This window comes from Acinonyx jubatus, chromosome A3, assembly GCF_027475565.1.
Source record: "Acinonyx jubatus isolate Ajub_Pintada_27869175 chromosome A3, VMU_Ajub_asm_v1.0, whole genome shotgun sequence".
Lineage (NCBI taxonomy): Eukaryota > Metazoa > Chordata > Mammalia > Carnivora > Felidae > Acinonyx > Acinonyx jubatus.
Genome location: NC_069388.1, coordinates 14,379,911 through 14,398,529, shown reverse-complemented (window position 1 = coordinate 14,398,529; position 18,619 = coordinate 14,379,911). Strand labels below are relative to the sequence as shown.

At 56.3% G+C, this 18,619-nt stretch overlaps 1 protein-coding gene across 1 annotated transcript in view; it reads right to left on the bottom strand.

Annotated features, from left to right (window-relative positions):
• Positions 1 to 4,940: 4,940 nt before the first annotated feature.
• Positions 4,941 to 18,619, bottom strand: part of CDH22 (cadherin 22) — a 120,735-nt gene continuing 107,056 nt past the window's right edge. The window contains exons 9-12 of the mRNA XM_053199878.1: positions 15,586 to 15,707; positions 15,351 to 15,468; positions 9,095 to 9,346; positions 4,941 to 6,304 (exon numbers count right to left, since the gene is read on the bottom strand). Coding sequence (XP_053055853.1) covers positions 5,733 to 6,304; positions 9,095 to 9,346; positions 15,351 to 15,468; positions 15,586 to 15,707 — 1,064 coding nt within the window. The 3' untranslated portion in view covers positions 4,941 to 5,732. The remainder of the gene's footprint in view (positions 6,305 to 9,094; positions 9,347 to 15,350; positions 15,469 to 15,585; positions 15,708 to 18,619) is intronic.

Genomic DNA, 18,619 nt, shown 5'->3' with positions numbered 1-18,619 from the left:
CTGCCATCCGTCTCCTGGGCCTTCGTGCTCTGCGAGCATGGTGCCCCCGGCACACAAGGGGTTAAGCCAGCCTTGGAATTGGGCGCTGGAGCCCATGGAGTCCTTCCTGACAATAACGCTAATGAATCCCTCCTTGCCGGTTTCTCTTGCACAATAACAGTTAATCATCATGTGCACAGCGGATGAGAAGTTTGCGGCAGATGCAATTCTGCACAAGTGGCGATTTCTGTGTGTGGGCACTATTCCTGCTGTCCCCAGCACACCTGACAATCTGGGACTGGGGCAGGCTGCACCCCGGAGGGGGATGTGTGCACCCATGTGCCAGGGCTGTGACCTCACACACACAGGGGAGCTGGGCTTCAGAGGCACATGACTGTGTGCACGCTTGTGTGCGGAGATGGCGAGGCTGTGAGTGATCCATGGTGGGCCTGCCTGAAGGGACGCGTGGGTAGAGCTGGTCAGGTGCCTGAGGACTGCATTCTGGAAGCGGAGGTACACACGTGGAGGCTGGCAGCGGCCTGGGGGTATATATTGTTGCACGTGTGTGCGGTTCTGAACGCTCGTATGTTTCTAAGAGATCGTGTTCTTTACGTACACACGGACTTATGTGCCTTATGTGCTCATGCAGGCAAACGGATCTATAGGCATTATGTGCTTGAGCTTAGGGTTTGTAACAGCGTTCCTGAGCCTATACATGCTTTCCTATGCAAGCACGCAAATGTGCATATGCACTATGAATGTGTGCATGGAGCTATGGGTTCGTGTGCATGTGCACGTCTGAGGGGATACACATACATGTGCGGGGTTACTGCGTGGGGGTGCCATGAATGCGCATGGGTGCACGCCTGGAGGGGAAGATGGAAGCGTACCAGCGGACACACACGCACACGCGTGTAAGAGAACACAGCTACAGAAGGCGTGTGTATGGTTTGTGTACAAATGGGAGTGTGCACGTGAGAGCTTGCCTCCAGTACACGTGCAGTGTATGGGCATGTGACCACATTTGCAGAGCTGCAGATACGCTCTGTGTGCATGGCTGTGAGCATGCATACGTCTGTACCGTGCACGCAGGTAGGAGCGTGTCTGGGGGTCCACATGTGCATGCATCACCAGCCGGCATGGGCACGTGGCCGTGTTCCCACACTCATGTGCAGGCACTGAAGCGTAAACCCTCTTGCCTCAGAGTGAGGGCTGACAGGGTTACGTTTTCCAAAGGCTCAGCGGCCAGTGACAGAGCTGGCCCGAGAGCGCTTGCTGGCAGGAGGTAAGTGGAGCGGCTGATTCGTGACCCGGGGGTGGGCCGTGATGACGGCCGGCTGACGGATGCGGGCGCTTAGCCGCCCCCTAGGACAGCAGCCGGCTCTCTGGGCCTCCGGCCCCTGGAATCCGGAATCGGGAGGCGGGAGGTTAGTTCTTGACCTGTGTGCTTGAGTGCTGGCTTCCCACTTCCCCGGTGCGTGCCCACAGCCACATGCAGACACACGCACATCAGGACGCCCCGGAGATGCAGAGCTGGGCACGCACCGCAGCCCCGGCCCCACTGCCACCTTGCCTCCCGGCTCGGCCATCTGTCTGCAGGCCCCTCACCCTCCTCACCAGCTGCTCCTCTCTCCGCCCCCAGCCCCAAAACTCCACTCTGAATCTGAGCTGTCCGGGTCCTGGGCAGAATCGAGGGGCGGTGTGCGTGCAACAGTCCCGCCCTTACAAGCTCTGTGGCCTCCGGCAAGCCTCTCCTCCTCTGTGAGCGCTGGATCCCTCGTCTGTAAACTAGGGCTAATCACCGACTTGTTTGCAATTCAACACTGCAACTTACGTAATGAGCTGAACACAGTAAACATAGAGCCCACCCTCCATGGTTTTTACCTGTGCTTGTGATAATTATGTTCAGGGCTCAGAACAGGGCTTAGGGCACGCAGCAAGCGCCAGGCAAGTGGGCTGTCACCGTCACCGTCATTACCATCACCGTCGCGGTCATTAACGTCCCTGGTTCTAAAATCCTTGGCCAATTACATGCCAATTCTTGCTCGTGACCCCGAATCCCCTTCTGTCCTGTGACGAGGACGGGGACGGAGATGATGACAATAAAGGGGGATTCTTTTCATTTCCCCAGACGCCTGGCAGAGAGGGCAGACATGGTAAATGGAACGCTCATTGTGTTCTGAGCTCCCTGATGGAGCTGGGTGTGGCCAGCGAGAGCCTAGAGCCGGTGGGGGGGGGGGGGGTGGCCGCGCTCTCTGCCTGGCACAGGGAGAGGATTTGGAGCTCCCCCCGGGGGAATTTGGTGGGAACCCGGGAGACAGATGGCGAGAGGCCGTGTGCTCCACAACAGGACCCTTCTCCACGCCCCCCAGCTCATCAGAACAGTTGCTCGCAAAATGCTCGGCATCAGTGGACGCCTCGCAGAGCCCAGCGCAGCAGCTGGACCCACTGGACTTCCCTCTTGGACTGGCTCAGAGTCCAGTGGGGATGGTGAGTGTGGCCACAGGAGCCGGAAGCAGAGGAGACGGGGGAGGCATCGCCTCCACACCCCACCCCGGAATTGGAAGAAATCATGGGAAGGCTTGAGGCCTCCCACGGGCCAGAGACCGCAGCAGGGAGCGGAGAGCAAGCTCTCCCGGGGCACAGGCAGCGACATCCCGATGTGTCCAGGCCACTCGTTCACGATTTCCTATGGGCCGGCCACTGGGCATGCCGCTGAGGGTGTGGGTGCCGAGGGCCAGAACACGTGGCTAAAGTCTTGGCATCTCTCTTTATCAGCTGTTTGATCTTGGGCAAGGTATTCAACCTTTTTTGTGCCTCCGTTCCTCACCCATAACATGAGGGCTGCTTATCGGGTGGTTGTGGGGTTAGATGGGTTCGTTCACCATGACATGCTTTGGGCAGTGCCTGGCACGTGAGAAAGGCTCAGTATCTCCAGTCATGACAGCATTTCATCCTCGCCACAACCCTATGGAGCAGGTGTGCTCAGCGTGGGCACTTTATGGATAAGGAAACGGAAGCACAGAGAGGGCAAATGGTGCGTCCAAAGCCACACAGCTGGTAAATGGTAGAGCCCGAGGCTCAGAAGGTGAATCTGGATGAATAATGTTCTTGATTTCTGGCAAGATCTTTAAAACTCTGTGTGACCTTGGGAAGGTCATCCCCCATGTGTGGAGTTTGGACAAGATATTCAAGGAGGCCCGTTTGTACGTCCCTCTGGGCATGTAACCTCTTTCTTGTCAGGGTCAGACTCTGTCAAGGCAACCAGCACATGTGCAAAGAACAGAGACTTGGAATGAGGGGTCCTCTGTTGTCCCAGCTCTGTCCTGTACCAGCCGGGCCAAGTGACCAGGCACTTCCCTCCTCTGGGTCTCAGTTTCCCCCACTACAATGGAGACAGCAATAATCAATCTGAGAAATGTCGCCGGGATTCTGTGACAGTGGAGTACACGCGGGTGAGGGAGGGAATGGCGTGTCTCCCCACAGGGCCCTGTTACCGTGCCCACTTGTAGAAGAGCTATGGGAACCATGGGCCAAGTGTTCTGCATGGGAGGAGGGTCCCAATACCACCCCATTTGGGACTGCCTCACTCAGCTCATATACCTGCCATGAGCCACCCTCAATGGACATCAGCAGACATGCTTGAGTTGAGGAAGGTTTGTTGGCCTGGACTTTATGTCCTTTCCCCTCCTGCCTCCAACCAGCCTTCCCTGCCTCACATCTCACCGTTTCTCCACCCGCTGATCCATGGGACCATACACTGTCCCCGGAACCACCACAGGCTTCCGGCCTCCGCCCCATCATCGCCTTGGAATATGCTCTTCCCTCTGCTTGGAATGCTCTTGCTTGCTTGGTCGTCTCGTACATCTCATTCTTTACGATCCAGCTGGAGTCACCTCCTCCGGGAAGCCCTCCACAAATGATTCAATCTTTTTTCAGTGCTGGCAGGACCTTGTTCTGTTAGTTCTGCTACAACTCTTATCAAGTGCATTATGATTGGCTGCGTCTGCCCACCGCACCCGGCCCAGTGGGGCCTTGGCTGGCTGGAAGGCAGGAAGTACTTATGACCTGTGTAAACTTGGGTGCACTACGACATTCTGTGCCTCAGTTTCCTCACCTGTGATGTGGGGCCGACAGTATCTAACTTAGATGAAATGATAAGGCACTCAGGACAGAATGACCATCTCTGGATGTGTCACAGTGGACCTTGGCAAATGTGGAGGGAATCAATGAATGTTCCCTGGAAGAGGTAAAAAAAAAAAAAAAAAAAAACGCTAATGAACATTTATTGAGCACTTGCAAGGCGTCAGGAAGGCACTGGGATCAGAGCTTAACATTCATTAGCTCCTTTAAGCCTCTTAACAACCCTTTAAGGGAGGAACTATCATTAGCCCCATTTTACATATGAGTAAACTGAGGCTTCAGCAGTTGAGGACCTTGATGAAGGCTGCCCAGCTAGCAGGGCTGGAACTTACAACAGATCAATGCGGGGTGAATGAATCACTTGGAGGTGGGGCAGGAGGACAATTAACCAATCAAATGGTTTTAGAGCTGGAGGCTCTTAAAGACGACTTAGCCCTGTCTTAACTTGGGGTCCATGAATGGGGAGACTAATGGGCTCCTGGACCGAACAAATAAGGTCCCCATTACACCCAGTGGCTTCTGGCCCCTCCACCCCCTGCCAGCCCTCTCACCTCACCCAAGTCCTAGAGCTGCCCAGGTTCTCCTCTCGGCACCCCTGCCAGGGGTCCTCTCTCTCCCAGTCCCACCTGAGACTCTGGAAGGCTCCACTGTCCCTGAGAATGTCCCTATTCCCTACTCAGGGCAGGGGCAGAGCCAACAGCTGGGACCATTTTCTTCTCCCTTGGAGATGTTGGGGAAAGGGGGAGGGTGACTGGTCACAGAGAGAGCCATAAGGGGAGGCAGACGCGGTGGGCTTCTAATAACGACAAAGATAACAATAGTGTCAAAGGCTAACATTTATTGAACACCTACTATGTGCCAGGCACTGTCCTAACCACGTGACACATACGAACCCTTTTTTTAATCCTCAGGACTCTTCGAGGTAGGTTCTGTTATTAGCCTCATGTGACACAGGAGGAAACTGAGGCCCAGAGAAGTGAGGTCACTTGCCCAAGGCCAGGCAGCTTGGTAAGTTAAGTGCCAGAGGCTCTACCGTTTTGGCTAGGTGTCCTTGGACAGGTCACAGCCACTTCTCTGGGTGGCCTTCTCCCTCTGTTACCTGCAGGGCCCCACCTCATGGTTTCTGTGAAAACAGATGGTCTCTGCAGTGTCCCAGCACACAGTAGGCGCTTAGTAAATGAACAGCCTTCCTTCTCTCTTAACTCCGATGGGGGAGACCTGGGAGGGGGGACACCTCGGCAGCGTCCTCTCTCCTCCCTCACCTGCCAGGAGTGAGTAACCCCCTCCCTTCACCCAGCAACGCGGCCCTATCCCCCCTTCTCACCCCAGAGCCACGCAGTGCCGGGTCTCGCTGCAGTTTTAATGACGTTGGTGGTAATTCCCGTATGTCTGGGCAAAAGCTGCCCCACCCCACCCCCTGGGAGGGGGGGGTGGGGGGCCAGAGGGGGCGTCGGGGTGTCCACCCCCAACGAGTCCTCCCTCCCGTCCGGCCTCCCTGGGAGGGTGGGAGAGCTGGGGAAGGGGGTGAGCAGGGGAAATGCTGGGTCCCGGGGCCCCGTCGGGCCCTCAGTGGGCCTGGAGGCGCGCGCCCTGACGACAGGACGGGGGCGCTAGGAGGCCTGGGCCTCGTCGTCCGCGCGGTGGCCGGCGTAGAGCGCGGCCAGGGGCCGGAAGCGCGGGCCCCAGCTGCTGAGATAGGCGAAATCCTGCTCGGAGCCCGACGAGCCGCTGTGCAGCGAGCTGAGCGAGGCGGCCGGCGAGTCCGCGCCCTCGAAGGCGTAGGTCTGGAAGGCGTCGTAGGGCGGCACCGACAGGTCCCCGTCCGCCAGCGCCACCTTGCGGCTGATGAAGTCCCTGAACACCGAGAAGTCCGGCTCGGGGCTGGGCGGCCCCTGCGGGAGCGAGTGGTGCTCCGAGGGCAGGCGGGCCTGCGGGGGGCTGCCCGCACCCCCGCCGCTGCCCGGGCTCCCGCCCGCCGGGCCTCCGCCCCCGTCGCCGCCCTTGAGCTCGCCGCCGAAGTCGTAGAGGCTCCGCAGCGCCGACATGTCGTAGGCCTCGGTGTCCTGCTCGCCGCCGCCCTCGTCGTTGTATTTGATGACGTTGTCCCGCATGTCCTCGTCCTCGTCCGAGCTCAGGTGGCTCTTGTGGTGGCGCCTGAGGGTGAGGATCAGCAGCACCAGCACTGCGAGGGAGACAGAAGGGGGCGAGTGAGGGCCGAGGCCCGCCCAGGGCATTCCGGGGGACCCCCCACTCCTCACATCCCAGTGGAGCTGGCCCAGCCTAGACACTGGTGCACATTTCCTAGAGTTCTGTGCACAAAGACGTTTCTTACGGTCAGAACTGTGCTGGCTAGATGGACAGGTAGTGAGCTACCCATCTTGAGAGGCGTGCAAATAGAGGCGAGACCACCGTGCCGCGGTGTTAAGCGATTTCATGGGTGTTGGGGGCTGGTCCCACTCTCTGAAGTCTCCATCCTCAACTCTACGGAGATACAACCTGAGACGTCTCTAGGCTCTGGGGGTGGGGTGTACAAAGGGGGCAGCTGACGGGGCAGATGGGACTGGGGGAATGAAAGATGTGTTGAACCTGACCTCTCTTTCATCCTGGCCCTCCAGAAGGGGGAGCACCTGCTTAGCCCTTTGGGTCTCAGGTCAAGATGGTCTCCAGCAGGAGCCCTTCCCCAAGAGCTCCAGGCCAGCCAGGTTGAGTGCCTTCACCTCCAAGCTCTCCTGGTGAGCCGTTCCTCCCTCTGTCGCAGGGGTTCTCAACGCCCACTTGCTGGTCCAGCAGCATCAGTATCTCCTTCGAACTTACTGGAAATGTGACTTGTCGGGTCCTGTCCTAGATCTCCTGGCAGTTAGAGCCGCCTCAACATACACACTTTAAACTCCCCTCCGGGACCTGGGGAGCGTTCCCCTAGCCTGGTTCCAGGCAGGCGGTCAGCCCCTTGAAGTGTGCTTGTTGGCTGAATGAACGAAGAGGCGGATGGAGACGTGGTGCGTGTAAGGCTGAGACAATGACTTTGCTTTGTGCCCTTGACTTCCAGGACTCCACATTCTCTCCCCCGCCCCCATCACCTCACCGAGCACTCATTCTGGGTCTTCTAAGCAGGTTTCTCCTCGCCTGTCTGACCCCTTAACATCATATGTCCCAGGATTCAGTCCTTGACCCGTTATCCACACCCCTGTCTGGGGGCTTTTGTACGATCTGCTGGCTTTGCATTCCACGTGGAGGCTGATAACTGCCCCCCATCTCAGGCCCCGGGCTCGGACTCACTTCTCCCCCGAAATCTAGATTGTATGCCCAATTTCCTACTGAGCAAGTCCTCTGGGTCGACCCGGAACATTTCAAACTTAACACGTCCAAACTTGAAATAATCTTTCCCCTTCTTCAGTCTCCCCCGTCTCCGTGATGGCTGCTTTAACTTTGTAGTTACTTCAGGCTTTTTGTTTCTTTTGTTCACGGATGAATTCCAGTGCCCACAATAGGTTAGCACATGGGGGGACTCACTGGATGGATAAATAAGGAGCCGATGAACCAATGAGAGAATTAAATGGGTAGGTGAGGAGGTGGATGGAGACACACACGCTGGGTACCACGCCAGGCTCTGGATTCTTCTTGCTGTGCCTAACACCTCTGGCCGGGCCAGCTGCTAGGGCCATGGGGCCGGGTTCCCGCACACAACCTAACAAGGTGGCGCGTGACAGGGAAGGGGGTAGGGCCTGGGAACAGCTCCGGAGGGAGGGAAGGTGTCAGGAGAGAAGTGGGAAAGATGGATGGACGGCTTTCGGAGCGGAGGCTGGGAGCGGCGGAGGGGGATGCCCGAGAGAGCAGATGGTGGGGAGCGCGGGCAGCGGGCAACAGATGTGCCAGGCCTGATCAGCGATTCCGCCCGTCACCTTTAGAGCACTGATGTGCACTTTCTTCGTTTGTGGGCAATTAGGCAGAAATTTGTTTGCACTGCCTCGGAAAATGAAACCGCTGTAAAGTGCACCCTCTGGAAAAAGGGTTTCTGAGCCATGGGCTGGGGAGGGGAGACAAGGGGGGGGGGCGGCCTCCCAGCTAGGAGGAGCCAGCCCGGGGCCTCTGCAGCGGGGGTGGGGGCTGGGGAGGAGCAGCGTGGCCGCAGGCAGGTTCTCAGGGGGTGGGCAGGGCCACGCCAGTGGCAGTGGGTGGGTAGCTGACATCTCCCAGGGAACTGGGCCAAGCTGGTGTCTGCGATCTGGACCGCGCTCGAGTTCCTGGGGCTCTGGCTGGTTGGTGAAGTCCAGCGGCCAGAGCTGAGGGGAGGCCTTTGTGCTGGGACAGGAAAGAGGTGGCCTTATGGCCACTGGGATCCCCCTTAGCTCCTGGAACTTGGCCTCTTCACTGGTGACACCAGGTGGGTTCCACTGGCTGCCCATAGGATTGCTACAGGAGGAGAGTTTGCTTCCACTAAATGTCTTTCGGATTTTGCCCCAGCTGCCCCAAGAGTTTGTCCCAGCTGCGATTCGTAGCAGGTGGTGTCGTTAAAGGAGCAAGGCACATGAGGTGAGCAGGCCTGATTTCAAGTCAGAAGACCACGTACCCTTATGTAAGCCACTTAACCTCTAGGGGCCTCAGTTTCCTCATCTGAAAAACGGGGACGATAGCCGGCTAAGTGGTTGTGAGGTTCACAAGAGCCCTTTTTTTCTAAAGTCCTAGGACAATGGACATATTTTTATAAGATGCTTGGTTTTTTAAACATTTTAGGGAGAATTTGGGCTGTGTAGAGGGCGGCCAGCATGAAAGTGGTCACGGGTGGGGGTCGACACTTTCTGGAGCTGGTGGGGGGACTGCCGAGTACTTAGAAGACTTGTCACGGGAGCCTGTCATTCGGGCCACCCTTCCTTGTGGGAGGGGCAGCTGAGGCCCCGTGGGGGCGACTAGGAAGGAAACCCAGGGCCTCAGGGTGAAGGCCAGTGGGGCGGGGGGGGGCGGGGGGTAGACTCACCGACCAGGATGAGGACACAGACCAAGAGGGCAATGAGGGCGCCTGGGCTGAGGGAGGCGGCCATGACGAAGGCTGTGGTGTTGCAAGACTGGATGGTGCCGGAGCTGTCGCAGCCACAGATGCGGATGGTGAGCGTGCCCGTGCTGCTCAGGGTGGGCGGCCCGCTGTCCACCACCAGGATGGGCAGGAAAAACACATCCTGCTCCTGCCGGTTGAAGCCCATGTGCTGTGTGTGCACCGCTGCTGTGTTGTCTGCTCCGGAAGAAGGGAGGGGCGTGCGACTCGGGGTCCGGGGTCAGCCCCCCCCACCCCGTCCCGGCCACCTCCTGATGCCACCGCGGGATTTGCCTCCCTGTGTCCCCAAGCTCCTGCCTCCCAGGTGGCCCACGGATCCTTTCCCCCCCCCAGCTCCCCCAATTCCGCCCCGAAGATCCTGTTCCCAGCCACATAGCCCCCGCTTCTGTCCTTGGCTGTCACGAGATTCTATTCCCAGCTGTCTGAAGATTCTGTTTTCAGCTATTCCAAGGTTTTGTCCCCAGCTGTGCCAAGGTCCTGTCCCCAGCTTTTCCAAGATTCTGTCCCCAGCTGGGCCAAGGTCCTGTCCCTGGCTATGTCATTTTGTTTTTTTTCCCTCATTCATCTCAACAGCCTGTTTTTGTTCTACCCCGGACACCCAGACACCCTGACCCTGGGGCCCCGCGGTCCTTGGGTTGTGGCTTCCTGGGCCCTGACAAGTCCCGGGTCACAGAGAAGACTAGTCTTCTCCAGCACGGGCTTTGGCTGAGGGCTCTTTCTGGCTGGAGTCTAAGTGGCTGAGCCTGGAGGGCTGGGACCTGGCCCCTGGGGCCTGATGAGGGGACCCTAGTGCACCAAGGTCTCCTTTCTACACGTGTGACCACAGATGACAGCGAACTAACACCAGCCGTGGTCATTGCACCACGCCAGCCGGTTCCCGGGGATGCCAGGCAGGACGGCGGTGGCGCTCGAGCCTCCGAGCGTGGGCTCACGCGGTAGGTGGCGCCCACTTCTACTGCCCTTCCTGACTCCTCCGTCCCTCTCCTGTACGGGCCAGGCCACCCCTGAGCCTCCATCACCTTGATGGCCGTCGGTGCAGTGACACAGAAGCACTCAGAGCCCGGCTGGCTGCTGCCCCCGCCCTTTGCAGCCAGCCCCACACAAGGGGGCCCTGCCTTCCTGCCCAGGGCCCGGGCTTCACTCCTGCGTCCTTCTCCCTGCCCCCACAGTCTCCCCGCTAACCCCTCTGACCTCAGACTTCAGCAGTCTGGGTCCCTTCCCTGGCTTGGTGGCCCCAGTTAGCCCAATTCAGTCCCCTAGTCCTGGCCTCCCCTGATCGTGGGCACGATACAGGAGAAAAGAGCTGGCTTGTGACCTTGAGCACACCTATGAACTACAGATGGAGCTCTCACAAGATGAATCATGGGTCGAAGCTCATGGGATGAGGAGATTTCATGGGATGAGTATCAGGAGATTTCAGGAGATTCTATCTACTTTTATACATATTTTCAAGTTTCCACTAAAATGTTAAAAAATAATGCCAAGTCGATCGTTTGCCAGCTCAGGAGCTCACTAAGCTACCCTGGGCCTTGGGTTCCTCATCTGTAACCGAGAAAGATGGTAACACAGAAGTGTGAAGGGTCAATGGTGACATTCACGAATAACCCTTAGAATGGGTCCCGGCACAGAGAAATTCTCAGTAGCTGCCGGCCGCTAAGTCGTTTGTGCCCCACCCCCTGTTCCCTACGCGGCCCACGTGCCCACTCTCTGGGTGGGCCCACTCCACCTTCTTGCCTGTGCAAATTCCTCATCTGTCATGCTCCAGCTAAATGTCACCTCCTTTCCGTGGCCTCCTTTCTCTGCCTCCCTGGAAAGGAAGGATTTATGGCTTGTCCCTCCTTGCTCTGACTATGCAGGTGCCACGCACACTTCTGTTACAGGACTTGTCACGTGGCGTAAGGTTCGGGTGTGCCTGACTCTCCCCTGGCACCGAGCCAGACTTGAAGAATGACACTTGCATGACCTGCAACGTTTAAGGTCACTGGTGGTCCCGGGTCAGCTCCTCAAGCTCTGCCGCGACTCCAGCCTCCCCGTCAGAGGGAGAATCACCCCCGGCTGTGAAAATATCTGCCTTCCCCAGGGGAGGAAAGGAGGCTCGAGAGCAAGACGAGGAAGAGGAAATGATGTGGGACTCCTTTGTGCTGACTGCATGCTTTTTATGCATCAAGGATTGTGTAGATGCATGAAATATATAGTGATGTTTAATCATCACAGCCACCAAGTGTTGTGACATTATTCCCATTTTATACACGTGGAAGTTGAGGCTCAGAGAGAAGTGACTTGTCTGAATTTAGTCCGTGAATTGGTGGCATAGCTATCTTTTCCATTAAATCATCCATCCATCCATCCATCCATCTATCCATCCATCCATCTATCCATCCATCCATCCATCCATCCATCCATCCATCCAATAAATCTTTACTGAGTAAGTACTATGTCCTAGTACCCTACTAGTCGCTGGAAGAAAACAATGGAGAGCTGAACCAATCATAGTCCTGGATCTGAGCTCAGATCCTACTGTGAGAAACATGTTAATTAAATAAACTCACAATTTAGTCTACAGTTACAAACCATGGTGAGTGCTAAGAAGGAAAAAGTACAGGAAGAGCACCTAACGGAGGACCTGACTTGGTCTCAGAGGTCAGAGAGATCTTCTTGGAAGAAGTGATATTATTGCTGAGCCCTGAATGATGAGTTCAAGGGGAGGGAACAGCCCATGCAAAGGCCCTGAGGTCGGAAGAAGCACAAGATGTTCAAGGAACTAAAGCAGTGCTTTGGGACTGGAGGGATGAAGGAGTGGCTAGAGTGAATCAAAGTGAGTCTGGGAGTCGGGGTGGGCTCCTCATGGGAAGTCTTGGAGGCCGTTGTAAGGAATTGGGGTTATTTTCTTAAAAGCAGCAGGAGGCCACTGATTGGTGGGTTTTAAGCAAAGAAGAGACTAATCCCACAGCAAATACTAATTGAGCACCGTCTGTATGCCAGGATCAGTCTAGCCCTTGAGGATACAGCATTGAACAAGACAGACATGGTCCCTGCCCTCGCTGAGCCTATGTGTGGGGCAAGGGAGTTTCTAATCTAAAACACGAGTGGATGTGGAAGATCAGTCAGGAAGACACTGTGTGTTTTAGGTGTGAGAGGATAGTGGTTGCAGAGGGACAGAGAAGTAGACAGATTTGAAAAATGAGTGCCTGGCTCTGGCTCAGCCTCAAATTCCCAAGCAAGAACAGAGGAGGGGAGAGATGTTTGTTTCTCGGGGTTGCTGTCTTTGGCCACGAAGCCATATGGTCTGAGAGCTCTGGTCCCTGCCACTCCTCGACAAAGGGGAATCCCTGGGCATCATCCCTGAACCTCCCGAGCTGCCCTCCTGGGCAGTGGCTGGCTTCACCTGGGGAAGTCGCTGGCCACCCCAGACCCTTACCCCACCCTTCCAGGCAGGATCTGCGCCCAGCACCGTATCCATCCATCTGGCCTGACATACATCAGTGTTAATCCCTGGCTGGGAAAGCAATATTTATAAATCACGTTTCCAAACTGGCTACAAATGTGTACAAAGAAACAGATGGGTTGGGGTAGCTGTTTGTCACCCAGGATATTTATACGGTGAGGAGGAGGGGGCTTGGCAGGCCGTGGGAAGGGGCTAGGGGGCTGGCGGAGGAGCCCTTCAGCGGCTGTGCTGAGCTCAACACACGGCCCGCCACCCTTCTCCTGGAGCTCATACCAGGTGGTCGCGCCGGATGGGAGCTCCTGGCGGCTCCCCATCAAAGAGAGGCAGTTGGGACAGAACTTTAGGCCCCTTGGGTTGGAAAGACTTGTGAACTTGATGAGGTTAAGCCAGGCCTATTTGTGTCTCCCGGGGCAACTCAGGATACCACTGGAATAATGAGCAGGCAAGGCACTGCCCGTTGTTAAAATATTGAAATACTTCCAGAAAGGCTCAAATAGCTATGACTCTGAGTGTCCCACGTCCCTCCCTGCTGTCTTAGCCTTTTCGCCATGCCCACCCCCAACAATCAAGCCATTGAGGGGGTGAAGCCGGGCCCAGCAGGGTTCTAGGGTCCCGTGCCAGGTTATTTATGGTCAGTGTCCCTTTTGATTGGTTGTGAGATATTTTTAACATGACTCTCGGAAATACAGAAGGTCTGGCTTCCGAGACCACTGACGTCCCTTCTTTTGGAGGGAAGCATTGTAAAGGTCTCGGGGGTGATCCCAGAGATGTTCCAGGGTCAGAAAGAATCAACATGGCCTGGTCTCCTAGTCCTGGCATCCCCTCATTCCAACCACACAGGCTTCCTGTTCCTTGAACATCCCAGGCCTGCTGCCTCCTCAGGGCCTTTGCACTTACTGTTCTGTCTACCTGGATCATTCTTTGTCCAGTTATCAGCATGACTTACTCCCTAATTTCCTTTAGATCTCCACCACTCTTGATTCCCTCAGAGAGGGCTTCCCAGACCCCTTTATTTAAGATAGCTCCTACTCGGGGCACCTGGGTGGCTCAGTCGGTTAAGCGGCCGACTTCGGCTCAGGTCATGATCTCACGGTCCGTGAGTTCGAGCCCCGCGTCGGGCTCTGGGCTGACAGCTCAGAGCCTGGAGCCTGTTTCAGATTCTGTGTCTCCCTCTCTCTGACCCTCCCCCGTTCATGCTCTGTCTCTCTCTGTCTCAAAAATAAATAAACGTTAAAAAAAAAAAAAAAGTAAGATAACTCCTACTCTTACTCGGCTTTACTTTCCCCCGTTTTGTTTAACACGTTTGATTGAACACCCACTATGTGCCAGGCACTGCTCTAGGCACTCGGGGCCCAGCACTGAACAAAACAAGGTCCAGACTCTTGGGGAGATTGCATGACCCACGTTCCAGCCACTTAGTATGCCCGACATATTATTTATTTGTTTACTTTCTACCTCCCCTCACTAGAAGGTCAACTCCATGAGGGCAGGGGTTTCGTCTTGTTCGCCACTGTATTCTCAGGCCCTAGAATACTGCCTGATATATAGGCACCGTGTTTCAATAAGCGCTCAATAAATAATTGCTGAAAGCAGGAAATGACACGTTCTGGGTACTAACAATATACCTTGGTAGCCCTCATCTCGTTGGGGCCACCTAGCCACCTTCAGCCGAGCTAAAGGGCGAGGACAGGCATTTTCAGCCCCATTTTGCAGATGACACAACGGAGGCTTAGGGAGGTGCAGACCTTGCTGGGGTTGCACCGAGAGGCCCTGGCTGAGCCTGGGCCAGGGACCTCACTCCCAGCGCACTGACAGTCCCCCTCCCGTAGCTCATTCCTCAAAGTTTCAGACTGAGGCTTCTTGAGGGATGTCTCACAGTGCAATCAGCTCAGGCTGGGCCATCACTTGCAAGGTGGTGAGTGAGCTAAAGCAGGAAGCGTGCTGGATCTGAGACAGGGGTGGCTTGGAATCCCAGCCCACCACTGACTGACTCCCTGCATGGCCCTGGGTGGGTCCCCTTCTCTTAAATGTTTATTAGAGACAGAGAGAGAGTGCGCGCGCGCGCGCGCGCGCGCGCGCGCGCGCGGACGCGTAAGCGGGGGAGGGGCCAAGAGAGAGAGAGGGAGCAGAGCTGAAGCGGGCTCCATGGTGACAGCAGAGCCCATCGTGGGGCTAGAAGTCACGAACGACTAGGTCATGACCGGAGCCCAAGTCGGATGCTTAACCGACTGAGCCACCCCGGCCCCCCGGCCCCTTTCCTCTTAGAGTCTCCGTTTCATCACAGGGGGCAAAATAGGAGGAGGGGTAAGAAAACCACCTCCCACTTCCCAGGACGGCCGTGAGGAGGCAAAGAGAAACATGAGTGGGACACAGAGCTTTTTAAACTGAAGGGTGGGAGTGTGTGCACGTGGGCTATTTCAATCTTCACTCAGACCCGGGGCTCTTTCCATCCAGGACTCTGGCCAACCCACTCCTCATCTGTTCCTTTTCTGTATCTTTCCATTCTCTTCTCTTGGGGTGCCCCCTCTCCACTCTGCCAACTCACCCCCAGCTTGTGCTCCAGGGTTTGGCCAGTGGGCTGGCTAACAGCTCCAGCCTGGCCCAGATTTTCTGGGTGATGTTGGACCCGACGCTGATCCTCTGCGTGCCCCAGCCTCTCCCCCTATAATATGGGAAGGGGAGGCTAGGCCCCTCCCTCCACGCCTCCTAGGATTTGGTGGTTCAGAGGTGACTCACCTTGGATGTCAAGCAGGGAGAAATGAGGGTTGCTGGGTGCTTCAGGCACCAGGCGGAAATAGAAGCGATGCCCGCCCTGAGGCTCGTCTCTGTCCACCACGCTGATGGTCTGGATAAGCTGAAGCGTGAGGACAGGGCAGGGAGCTGAGGCGAGGCTGAGCCTACTCTGGACCTGGATAGAGGGTGTCCCGGCCAGTCCTGGCAACAGGCCCCCGGCCCCAGCCCCTCAGTGTACCTGTCCTGGCTTGGCATCCTCGCACACCGCTGCCTCGTAGGGGGTGGCCAGCTCCGGGGGATTGTCGTTCACATCCAGGATTCGGATCCTTAGGGATGCCCGGGAGAGCTGGGCATGATTGTCTGCAGCGAGATCACAGGAGCAGGGTGAGAGGCATCCAGTGCGAGATCTAGACAAGCCCCCATCTGCTGCTAGGACCAGACTAGGCAGCGGGGTCATGCTGAGAGATCTGTGGGTTGATCAAGCAGGTAGGAGGATCAGGACTGAGGACGTCTGGCATGAGTGGGTCACCAGCACTGTTGCCGTCACCATCCATCACCACCCACTAGGTCATCAGTGTAATCATCACTGTCACTGTCACTGTCACCGTCACCACCATTGCCTTTGGCATTGGCACCCCTGGTATCATATCATGTATCATGGCAACCTCCGCCACCATAACCCCCAGTGCCGCCCCATCACCGTCGTCAACACCATCGCTGTCACCCATTACCAGCGCCATCGTTACTGCCATTAGTCCCACCGTAAAGACCCATATCACCGTCATATCACCACCCCTACTCCCACCCCCAGCAAAACTGTCATGGCCGTTGCCATCAGCCAACATCCTACGCTCAGCATCCCATCACCATCGAGCGCACAGAATGCGCCTGGAGTATCCACATCCATTATTTCAGGTACCCTGGCGGAAATCCTGGGCTTTGGTTCCATGTAGATCCCCGCTTGGCAGCAGAGAAACTAAAGCACGAGAAACATGAAAGGAATGGGCCTCTGGCACCTGGACCCCCAAACCTCTGCCCTTTCGAGAGCTGATCCTGAAAGGGCAAGACAAGGCCACTGGGTGTGAGTCTTGGCCGGGGCCCTCAGCAAAACCACGACCTCCCCACGCTTCTACCTGTGATGTCTTTGAGGTCAAGGTCCCTGTTGTATTAATCCCTGGGCCCCCGGCATTGTGGGATACGGCCCAGAGTAGGTTCTGATACATCTGTTGGACGAATGAATGAAGTCTGGGAGGACTTTCACGGAAAGAGGCTTGAATTCCTGGCGTGGCTCTGTCTTTGACCCAGTGTCTGATCTTGGGTAAGACCTTTCCCTCCCCGACATCACTTTCCACATGTGGACAATGAACGGAGAGCATAGTGATTCAGAGCAAGGTCTCCGAGCCAAGGTGTTCCGATCTCAACTCCGCCACTTAGTAGCTGTGTGATCTGTGGCAGGTCGCTCGACCTCTCTGTGCCTCCACTTTCTCACCAGCAAAAAGGGGCTCCTAGTAATGGGTTGGTTAAGAGGACAGATTGAGTTAATTATCTGCAAAGTACTTAAAAGTGCGTATGTAACACATAGCAAGTGCTATATGAGGATTTGTTAAATAAACAGACATCCTTCAAGGGTCCTTTCAGCAACGACATCAAGTGATTCAAGGATACCTCGTCCCAGCCCGTCCTCTCTGAGCAGCACCCTGCGTGTTGGCCTTTTCTGCCCCTTGCCCCTCAAACCTCTTGGGTGCTCGTTGGTGCCCTGCTCTCAGCTATCTTAGTCATGAGTTCGTTACCGACAAGCTTTACCAGCCAGCGACCTCGAGGACTAGGAGAGGAAGCCACCCCTTTCAAGCAGTGACCTGATGGCTGGGTCTCTGGCCGGGAGCTATTTTGGGGGGAGCCTGGAAGCTGCCAGGCAGCCAGGAACCCCACGAGTTCTGGCGGGGAGTGAGGTTGATCAGCTGCCTCTTTTCACTGAACTCAGGGGCCACCGCACACAAAGAGAAATGGGGTTGGGAGGCAGTTGCAGCCATCTCCCGGGGGTCAGGGAAAGGAGGGGGGCGAGGCCTTAATTAACTCAGACCCTGACCCCGCCCTGGAGCTCCCCGTAGCCAGGGGCACCTTATCTTCTCAGCTCACCCAGACCTGCTGCTTCAGTGATTAGAGGGGGCTTTTCTGGGGGCGGGAGATTGGAGTCGTGACTGGGAATGCCCGGCAAGCCGTTATTTTTAAGAGCGTGCTGCCGGAGAACTTAAACAGACAGAAGGTGGGTGCATTTGGGAGGAGAGGAGGTGGGGAGGGTGAGGCCCGCTGCCAGGACCAGGCACCTCTCTCCCCGCTGAGGCAGAGGGAAGGGGTGATGGAGCCTATGCGCCATGCAGAAGGGGGACCCCAGAGCGGGGCGAGCTTCTTCGCGGCAGACCCACTGTGGAGAGTGGGGGTGGGGGGTGGGGGGCTGGGTCCACTGCTGGCGAGACCCGCATTATTGCACCATTCCTTTGGGATCTGCTGGGCCTCTTCTGGCTCCCCCCCCCTTTTTTTCCCCCATCTCTAGCTTTATTGAGACAGAATTGACATATAGCCTTGTGTAAGTTTAAGATGTGACGATTTGAGACACGTGTATCTCGTGAAACGTGTCCCATAACCAGGTTAGTTAACCCATCCCTCACCTCACATAATTACGTTTTTGTTGTTGTCCTACCTTAAAATGTCACAGGTCACCACTTGGGGAAGGCCTGAACCCTTTGGCATAGCTGAGGGTCCGGGATCTCAGAGGCGGGGCAGCTGAGTGAGCGGGGAAGGGGGTGCCTGTAGGTTGCCAAATTTGCCACCTGCAGAGCTTATCCCGGGGCCCCCTGAGTTTGGGGCTGGCCTGGCACCCCCAGAGCTTGTGAGCCAGCCCTCTGTCGGTCTCCGGTGCCCATGACATCACGGCGGCCTCCAGCCTGGCTGCACATTTAGAATCGCCTGGGAAAGCCTTGAGAAAGCACTTATGCCCAAGGCTTAAGGTTTTTTAACAGCTCCAGGAGTCTAATGTGTGCCAAGGGTTGCCAGCCACGGCCCCGGGTGACTGGCGGGTGGGGGGAGTCCCATCTGACGTCTTACTTCTGGTGGGCTTCCTCCAAACCCCTCCTGATCAACATCGTTTGTGATAATTGCTAATAATGAATTCGTAATGTTACCCATTTAAATGTTTCTGGGAAAAAAACAAAGAATCCATCAGTTAATTGACCTTCACCGCTGTGCGGGACGTTCCAGTTTATAACAAACTTTCG